At 38.9% G+C, this 10,454-nt stretch overlaps 1 protein-coding gene across 1 annotated transcript; it reads right to left on the bottom strand.

The window, feature by feature from the left end:
* Positions 1–1,679: 1,679 nt before the first annotated feature.
* On the bottom strand, positions 1,680–10,162 carry pln2 (phospholamban 2). Its single transcript, XM_033623386.2, has 2 exons — positions 9,805–10,162; positions 1,680–3,768 (listed from the first exon to the last, which is right to left on the bottom strand). Exon 2 carries the CDS (start codon positions 3,516–3,518, stop codon positions 3,357–3,359), a length of 162 nt encoding a protein of 53 aa, XP_033479277.1. The 5' UTR covers positions 3,519–3,768; positions 9,805–10,162; the 3' UTR covers positions 1,680–3,356.
* Between the last annotated feature and the right edge of the window lie 292 nt (positions 10,163–10,454).

Here is a 10,454-nt window from a genome sequence, read left to right as displayed (position 1 = left end):
CTATATGCAGCTGTGTATTGCAGACACAATATACAGTAAAGGGTCGACTGACAGCTTCATTAATAAGGCAAGAAATATGTTTAACTTTTATATCATTACAAAAAAGTTAAATAATTTAATTTGCATTTTTTGTGTATTCAGACAGCCACATGCATGACATTTGTGCCTCTGTTTGCTGTTATTAATGAGGACGCTGATGTTTGTCATCAGTCCTCTAGCTAAATACAAATCTAATTGCAAAGGGTAGAACCTTTTTTTTTTAACAATCTGTTTATTGATTTTTCCACATAAAAATACAGTTGTTCACAAGTTCTGTGTTACAGTTGTCAGTTTAAGAGAAAAGGGTAGAACCTCTTAATATAATTTTATTTAAATGATAAAACCAATTTACCACGACATGTAAAATGCCAAATACCCTCCATACACATTTCAACGTGTCTTAAATTAGAAAACCTAAGCAAATATGAGACAAGTGTCTGCCCTATCAGGATCCTACCTTGGCTAGTTGCTAGGTAAAAAGACAGATAACATACCAAAGAGTTTTGTGATTGGCGCTCCCTTTTGTCGAAGTTGGTATTAAATTAACCAATCGCATTTCACCTTGGCCAGTCGCTATGTGAAAAAAATTCCTTGAACGCTGACATTAAATCAACCAATCACATGTCTCCTTGAAATCAACTGTTTATTGATGAATCAGCTGCTAGCTAAAAGTTGCGTGGCAGCTAACATAACGCCGTTAAAAGCAAGAAACATGGCGTTTTTGTTGCTAGCTTTTTTGGTAACACCCTTTTTATGTCTAAACTAAACATTTTTGGACGGCTGGAGAAGTTTTGGAGAGCCTTTGTGGACTTTTTGTCATCTCCTCTTCCACTGAGGCAACCAGGTAAGTCAGTAATTTATTAGCAGCTAGCTTAATGCTAAGTTACCAATGCTAATGGTTATTTCTAATTATTTTTAGTATGTGTCAAGCCAGTAGTAGTAGTTATGGTGGTGTGGTTAAGTGTTGTTTACTAATTTAAAGATAGCAGCTTAGTAAAACATGTTATAGAGGTGATTAATTTAGCCTTTAAAATGGAAAATTGTTCACTAATTACCAATTATCAGTCTGGAAACGCATTAAAAGAGGTAACATCTAAATAGGAACAGAGTAGAGAAAGCTCCACTAGATGGCAGTCATGCAACAACAATAATAATGCTAGCTTCCCTCAAACAAAAGCTACATAGATAATCCAACGCTGGTCACTGACCTTAAACCAGATTAGATTTCAAGAACATTTTCAATGCAAAATTTGTCTTTAAAATTGTATTATTTGAAGCGATAATGGACATGTTTGAACACTTTTAATCTGATACTGTGTGAGTCTTTTGTGTACAGATACGGTGAATATAATAGCTTTAAGGATGTCCAGCATGTATGACTCCAAAACTGAGTCTTTAAACGCAAGGATGAATGTTGTCTTATTTTCAAATTATCATTTTTTTCTCCTATTTTCAAATTTGAATCGCATATAAATTGTACAAACCATCAGTTATCTACACCATCTATGAGTTTAGGACTGGTCAAATTATCTTTTGAAGCTGTTTTTGACGACGTAATCTGTATTTGGATTGTTGTTTTTTTACATCTCAATGCATAAAATTAGGATTTGCAATTAATAAAACATTTCCCCACACTTGCAGCAGGAGAAGCCACTTTAATTTTATTGACATGCGATTTCTTACATAGTTTAAAAGTCAGGTGCATGGTACAATCTTCCAAACATACACAGAAGAACAAAAGTGCAATTTATTTTCAATAATTTCTAATCCCAAATGTAATTGTGATTTATATTAACACATTCTCAGTCCTGGCAAATATCATGAAGATACATTATATGTAAATGTGGCTGGTAAGTTGTAAAATTCCTGATATGTGTGATCATATAATACATTCTTATTATGCACTTCAGATTTAGGAATCTGACTTTACAGTTTGTTTTTATACACTCTTGCTGCTACAATCAGGGCACGTGCTGTAATACACCAAAAATTTCCATATTAGTCAGGAATAATTCAAAACTGAATGACATAAACAAAAAAAGTCATTAAGTGAAATCACACCATGCAAAGTGAAGTCTTCTTCACAACTGATAAACTGCATGTACTGTATATGTATATATCAGGCTTGCAGTATACCAGAAGCTGTGTGTGCATGTGCGCGTGTGCGTGCGTGTGTGTGTGTGTGTGTGTGTGTGTTTAAAACTCAAATGTACATTGACCTCTAGGCCCAAGTAAAGTAGTCCATACTTAACATAGTGGATTGTAGGAGTGAAATGTTGCCCCTCAGAGCAAAATGCTAAGAAGGTTGAAGATGCTCTCAGTCTTATTAACATACTTTACAGGCTCACAGTACTTAGAATAATCTCTAAGTATGATGTCAAGTGTTATATGTTACATAATAATCGGTCACACTGAGTGTCATATCAGACCTGCTACCGTCATACTAGATTCTAACACACTTGGCCATCTGTCATACTGATAATAAAAGGGACTTCACGCTCAGTGTGTTTACTTAATTGACAGGTGCCTCAGCCTGTCACACTCAGCCACAGTGTTTGCTGCTGTCCTGTCCCAGTTTCTTTTTGCCAAATTTGGATTTTTAGGCTGCCACAATTGCTGCATTGAGGTTTCAAAATACAGAAACCTGATGTCACAGACACTACAGCCATGTTTTTACTGCCTTTGGTCTCTGGCAGTGGCAGGTGGAGGAGGAAATTAAAATGCAAATGGGAAAAGAATAATTTCCAGCATGTTTATTTTTCTCCTGGGGATGGTGGTGTTTGGGGGGCTGCAGGAAGCAATAGGACTCATGGGAATTTGAAAATGAACAGTAGTGGTGTATTGATATCTCAGTATTATACACATTGCACCTGTTATTAATCAAGCAAGAGACATTTTTTAAGAGTGTGTCTTTAAAGGAGGAAGTCAGCTTCCTCTGTAAATCACATTGTGATGTAAGCAGGGTCTGAATGAGCAGGAGGCACATATACATACATACAGTGTATCAGTGAAGTTTAAACTGTTGAAGTCGGGTCACTTATGATCATTCCCTTGAGACACAGAGGCAGGGAAGCTGATCCCTGATCAGCTCTGACAGGAACAATTTGAGAGTGTTTGGCCATTATTGTTTTCACATGGATTTGTTTGACCGCCATGATCCTTCACAGCTGTTGTCAAACAGGGTTAGGCTGATATATGGGGATGGTATTATTGCTTTATTAGAAATCTGATCTGTATGAGTAAAGCCCATATCTCAGCCAAACCCTCGTCCACAGCACAGCCATGCCAGACTCTCTCTGTGGACGTCTCTGCCGTCCTCAGCTGCTCAGCAAGACGATGATGTAAATGAGGAGCAGGCAGATGAGGATGAGGGTGAAGTTGACGAACAGCTCCTGCAGGTTCCTCTTAGCTTGTGGATTCACCTCGATCTGAGACGCTCGGCGGATGGCCGACTTGGTCATGTGCTGAACACGCTCCATGGGGACTGGTTAGATCTTGATCTTGGCTGGATTATGAGAGAAGAGAGTTCGATCAGGCTGCTGGGCCTGAGTAGAGCCGGACTGAGCTGGTCAGGCTGCTTTGAAGAGGTGGAATCAGGGAATCGGACTGCTGCTGGTTGTCTGGAGATGAGCTCAGGTCAGCTGTTTGAAGCAGTCCAGCATGAAGTGCTTCAGTTCTGGTTACACAACAAGATCAGATACCTCTTCTCTTCTCGTCTTCTTTCTGCTACTGGAAAAGAAACACACAGAAAAAAAAGGTTGTTGAAGACATGCAGTAGTTCACTGTTGAGTCTCACTCTGCCTCAGTACTGCGTATAGCACCCTCCTCTGGGTGATCTCTCCTGGTTGAGATCCGGTGTGACCTTTCTGTATCGCAGCACATGGTGTGATGATAAGAGAGCTGCTCAGAGGCGCCAGCTGAGGTCTGATGATGTGTTAAGCCAGACTCTAGTAGGAGTGGCAGCAACACAATGTAGCTGACAAGGAGTGCATTCATATCGTACAATAAGAATACTAGGAACTATATCACATGATGTAAGACTTTTATCAGGGATGTTTACCTTTTAGACTAATGACATTTTTACCTATTAATTTTCTTTAAAGTAGCTCTACCATCCAAAGGCAACAATGGTGATTATTACATGCCTAAATTTCACAAGGTACTATGTAATTTTCTCCCACTAATTTTCTGCCAAACAATAACAAAAGACAGAGCAATGCAGCCACTGCAGTCAGTTTCTCCTGGTTAATATTCCTTCAGTGTTCAGTGTTGGTAGCTATACCTACCAACAGTTTGCTAACATTAGCCACCATAAGCTAACAGTAACACCAGACCAAGTGTGTTTTATTGCTTGTGAATTAAACTTGTAATTTTTAACTGGAACATTGCGATTTCTTCTTTTTAAAAAGTTGCATTGTCACCCTTTCAGACTTTTTCCTGTCACAACAGTCTCATGTGCTCCTCTCTATGTCGAATGAATGAAAGTACAAAGTACTAAGTACCGTTAAAAAAGCATGTGAGCAGAAATAATGAGTGTCACCGTGCAGCTGCAGGCTCTCCACAAGCTGCTAAATCCCTTTTGTCATCTGATCTGGGACTTTTCTGAGATCAAAGTCACCGTGACAAGGTGACCGTGCTTTTGCATTAGTGGCTCCCACACACAGTGGACATCTTACCACGTGGACATCAGATCTGCCAAGGTTTTTGCTATGTTTAACGAGATTAAAAGTCCTGCTAGCGGCCCCTGCTGAGTGCATTGTTTTATTATAGTAAATACAGGAGGGGAGAACAACATGCAGACAGCTCTGGATTCTTGGAGCCTTGTTATGAGGAGATGTCTGATGTTAGGGTGGTAATCTGTGCATTAGATATCCCGTTTGTCCTGAGGGTGGCACTAAAGTTAAGTGTCCATTTTAGATTGCTATTTATTCTGTCACTCTGCCTGTAATACACTTTCATCCATTCACTTCCATTGTTATTTCCTGTTACTTTGCTGCTGTGTTGCATCAGTACAGATAACAGGAGCCATTTTAGCTATTTGATGCCTTCTACAGACTTTTCAACACATCTATTTTTATCATCTCACTTTTGTTTCTTCCACCCTTAATCTGCTTCTGAGTCACCCATTATCACTTGACATGTTAGCACCTTAACACACACACACAATTCCTCATCTCCCATGGGATAACTGCATAAGAGCGTCAGTCTGCTTTGAGACCTCCAACTTCTGACCTGACTGAAGTGTCTGCTCCAACAGCAGCAGCAGCAGGTTTTCGGGGTTTGATTTCTAAGCCCTGAAGAATTCACAGCCTCTGTACATGTATGGTAAAATACAGCTCAGTTAAGTTTGAATTAAATATATAAAGCAGACTTTCCATTAAATTGATTTAAGCAGAAACAAGTGACACATTCATGGGCTATGATATGATCCAGGTGGAAGAAAAAACTCTGCTTTACTTTACATTTTAATGAGCAAATAGTTTAAAAGATAGGGGGGAAAGTTCTGCTCACGTTGTATCAGACTTGGCTGAGGTGCTGGAGCTATAAATTATAAATGAAAAAGCATCCAAACACTCATATCTGTGCAAAAATCTTACTTAATTAGCAAGCTTTTGGTCAGAGACCTTCAAGGCATGAACACGTAGCAACTTTTTTCATTCAATGAGCAAAAAGTTACAAAGAAGTAAACTTTGATGGGAAAGTAGCTTACGAAACAAAAACTAAAAAGTTGGAGCTAAGATGTACAAGTGGCTGAGTATGATACACTAACTTTTTGAGCTGGACTAATCAATGTTTTGACAACAGATCAAAAGATAAAGACATGTTTTTGTTGCCACCATCCAGTGGCCATTAGAGGAACCGCATCTTAAAGGGACAGTTCATCCCAAAATCAAAAATACATGTATCTCCTCTTACCTAAAGTGCGATTTATCAGTCTTGATTGTTTTTGTGTGAGCTGCCAAGTGATACACCCGCCAACCGAATCACCATGCAGAAGGAAGAGTGCATCTACTCATGGAAACGAGGCTTGTGCTAGAGACAGTGCAAGATGTAAATATTAATGGCGTCCTCCTTGGCCGAGCTGTAATGTTAGCTAGCTCAGTGGTGCTAGTTGAGCTAGCAGTAGATGCACTCTTGCTTCTGCCTGGTGATATGTTTGGCTGAAGCAGTTCAGTAGAAAGAAAATAGTTCTTACATGAACCTGCTCACAACAAAGTCTGCGGATTATCTTGAGTAACCAGGTCATGAGACATTGCTGTTGAGTTTTTCAAACAATTTTTTTGGTGCTATGAACACCACAAGTTTCATTATATTGGAAAGAAGGCAGACACCTCTACATCTGATATCGCCAACACTCTGCAACTCACACCAAAACTATAGGTTGATAAATAGCACTACACGTAAGAGGATTTTGGAGTGAACTTTCCCTTTAGGGAACCTCAGCAGTGATTTCCTCACTCAGCGGTGATGGCTTTACAAATGAAAAAAATCTTCAATTCCCTAGTGTCATATGAGATGAGCCTTTAAATTCCCTAACAGCAGCTCATAATGGACCTCAAACAGTAAGATCTTCAAATCGCTGGCATACTGCGAGGCCCCTGTCAAGCTCTCGGCCCATGAATCATTCAACACAACAGGTCATAAATGGAGCTTTCATCAACAGCTCCCACTCAGTGAGAGAAATTATGGTACGGCCTTTGATACCTTGGGTTAAATCGTGATCATCTTGTGCGCAGGCCTCTACAGCTCATTACTGCGTGAGTGACTGGTGCTCCTCGCTATTCTCCACTCGTCTGTACACATCAGCCCACATCATTATGTGCTGAGTGCCGGCTGTCAAACATTTCATGTGAAATGGCGGGCTGTCGTTTTCTCTGTGACTAGTGTGCAAGTAATCCTGATTTCCACAAAAGAGAAAGGAGTGTGAATGTGAAATGTTGACAGTAAATACACCCACTGCTGTTGCTCTGTTACAGGCTCGCACTGACTGGTTGATCTTCGTTATTTCATTTACATGAAAGCATGCAACTTGACAAGTCACAGCAACTGGGGGAGTTGGGCAGGCTGGTAAAAAGTGGGTTTGACTTAACAAATAACCCTCCCTAAACACTTTATTAGGTTGAAACTGGGAGTTTTTTCCCCTATCTCTGTGTCTTTCTTGTGATCTTTATTTTTAGACGGTTATTACTGCACAGAGGACTCTTGTTCTGTTGAAAGGACCATGTTGTACTTTTATAAACACAATCAGCTGTTGTTGGCTGTCATTGCCAAGAGTTAAATACCTCAAGTGTGACCAACACAGGGGGCGTGACGTGTCAACAAGTAGTGAGATATGAAAGTTCCTGTTGTCATCTTTAAAGTGAACTAAAACTAAACGGTTGCATTTGGAAAACTGTGTGTGTGTGGCCTTATAGATGCCAGTCATTCCATGGGTGTGAGTTTTATCAGTGTGTCTCAGCACTGGGAGCTGCTGTCTTGAGGCAAAAGGCAAACATACATACACATTCCCCTACTTTCATATGTGAGTAGATCCATGTGTACAGACACTAAGGACAGTTTGATTTGATCAAAATCAGTATTTTTACTTTTTTAATTTAAACAAAACAGCTGCAGTATTTTTGCAACTTGTGGCACAACATCTGAGAAAATTATCGACAGCTATGGAGAAGAAAAATGTGGGTCAGACAGATGGATGCTGATGCTGACCTATTAACTCAAGTGGGGCATGGTCAGTGTTGCCCACCTGCTGATAAATGTCTAAATTTAGGTGTATGTTGTAGAGCTTGGTCATTTATTGATAATATGTCAATACCCTGACATAGATATTGTCTTAGATTTTGGATATTGTCATATTATAAGTGTTGTCTGTCCTGGTTTTAAAGGCTGCATTACAGTAAAGTGATGTAATTTTCTGAACTTACCAGACTGTTCTTGCTGTTCTATGATTTGCCTTTGCCCACTTAGTCATTATATAAACATTACTGATGATTACCACTGTGTAAATTTTGTGTAAATAGTCAACTTTACAAGATCGGATGTCGAGATCAAGGTATTTGGTCAAAAATATTGATATTTGATTTTCTCCATGTATCGCCCAGCTCTGGTGGGTAGTCATAATCAGCCATTTCCAAATAAGAGATATTTATGTGACTGGTCTAAGATGATACTGTAGGATTGATTAAAACACTTTGTATTTGAAAAAGTATTCACCAACTAGATCATCTGTTAATAAATCCAGCAAAGTTTATTGAAATAAAAATGGGTACTTTTAAGTAACTATTGAACACTGACTAGACTGTTTGCTCATTTGTATATTTGTATATTGATTAACTTATTTTTTTCTCTGAACTGTATTAATGCTGCAACAATTAATCAGTTAGTTGTCAACTATGAAATTAAATGCCAGAAAAAAGTCAAAATTCTGTCGAGGGCTATTTGAATCACTGATTGACTTTTTTCACCATTTTCGACCATTTCATAGACCAAACAACTGGGAGTCGCGATATTCTTGTGTGGCAATATCGTATCGTCCTAATATTACAAATAGAAATTAAACTTTAGGTAGCCTACATGGATAATAAAGTCAGTTGCTTTTTCAGTCCACTACATACATTTTGCTGCAAATAAAATGATTAAAGTGAGATGAACAGACTGACAGCTTTGTCTAATTATGTAATATAGATGTTGACAAAGTTTTCCTTTGGGGACAGTTTGGAAAAAAAGATTAAAAAAAAGGCAATATGTTTTATTGCAGTACTCAGCATATCGCAACCTTTTAGAATAATATTGTATCATGACTGAAGTATTGCAATGATATCATATTTTGGAGCCTCTGGTGATTCCCACCCCTACAAACAACTAATTGATTACTCTAGTTGCAGCCCTAGACTGCATTTGCCGGTTACTGGGCAACAAGTGTCACTGTGCTTTTGCTTTACTTTGGTTTATTTTGCTTTTTGGTTAAAAAATGCACATAACTCCATCAGAGGTCAATATGGAGTAAAGAAAAGTATAAAGGTTAACAGATAATCTGTTGCTAGGATGGAAAAGTCTCTGCAACTCATCAAGACACTCAAACATTTAAACCAGAATGATGCTTCTAGTAATACCATGGTCCCAGTGTAGCTTCCAGTGGAGCCAATTTGATCTGTCCTGTCAGAACAGATTGATTTTATGAGGGCAGAATCATTTGTTAGCGTATGCTACTGTAACCCTAAACTTCGAAATGGGTGTTGGAGCAGATTTGGCTCCTCAGTGCTCTAAAATCAAATCATGTGCTTTAGATGGGAATGTAAGAAGTGGAGATGAGTGTTTATCCCTCTGGGAGGTTCAGTCCAGTTTCCATCCCCCCCTCCTGCCCCTCTGTTCAGAGCTGTGTTTACTCTATGTGAACAATGACTTTTTATAAGAAGCAGTGAATCATACAGTTTCCTCTGTATCTTAATGCAAAACATAACCTGCTGTTACTCTTACAGTAAGTTCAGTGGTGTCTCACTGTGCGTATCTAACAGCTAGTTAAGTAAATGACTAACTTAAACTTCAGGAAGCCTTTAGGGTCGCGTTAGAAACTGTTTCATGGTTACTTAATGCACTAGGAACAACAATACCGAATGTATTTTAGTGACTAATCTCGTCTTATGATCATTTACAAGCATTATTATCTCGTACACATAATCTATTATCATCATTAGCTCCACATCTACTGTTATAAGAATAAATCAGAATTAAACCGCAGCTGTGTCTGTAGAGGATGATGGTTCTTACCTTTCAGATGAGAACAGAGCCGGTTGGAGTTTGAGAGAGAAATGTCAGATATGCAACGCTCTCCAAGGCTGTAAACACAATGTGAGAGAGAGGGAGTGGGAGGGAGGGAGAGAGGGAGGCAGGACATCCTATAAAAGATTTTAGGAGAGGAGAGTGGGGAAACCAAGGTCGTACCATGTCTATTGAATTATACATGCAGCAACCAGCATCTACCAGCCCAGTTTAGTTTGTTCAGGAATTTGGGTTTGAGTCCTAAAACCTGAAAGTTGTTATTCCTGGTTCCCATGACTAATTAAAAAATGAACCTGGAATTATAAAAGTTACATTTTGACAATCTAATTATTTTAATCTGGTATATATGTCTGTAAAAAAACAAACAAAAAAAAAAAAACTTTCTGTCCCATTTTCTAAAACTGTCACTACATCCTAACAGTAGTACATGAAGCGGATCGTCTGGAAAAACATTCATGTTACTCTGCCTCTTCCTGTTGCTTCTAACGCCATTTGCTTGAATGAACGAAAATAACCAATCAAAGCAGAGGAGTTTCTAACGCAGCTGTCAATCATGTGAATCACTGCTCGTGAACTGCGGCCAAACTAGGTAGCGCTGATCTAATATGAATCAAGATTCTTTCACTGCGTTGCTGATT

This window comes from Epinephelus lanceolatus, chromosome 24, assembly GCF_041903045.1.
Source record: "Epinephelus lanceolatus isolate andai-2023 chromosome 24, ASM4190304v1, whole genome shotgun sequence".
Taxonomy (NCBI): Eukaryota; Metazoa; Chordata; class Actinopteri; order Perciformes; family Serranidae; genus Epinephelus; species Epinephelus lanceolatus.
This window is presented reverse-complemented; position numbering and strand designations above follow the sequence as displayed.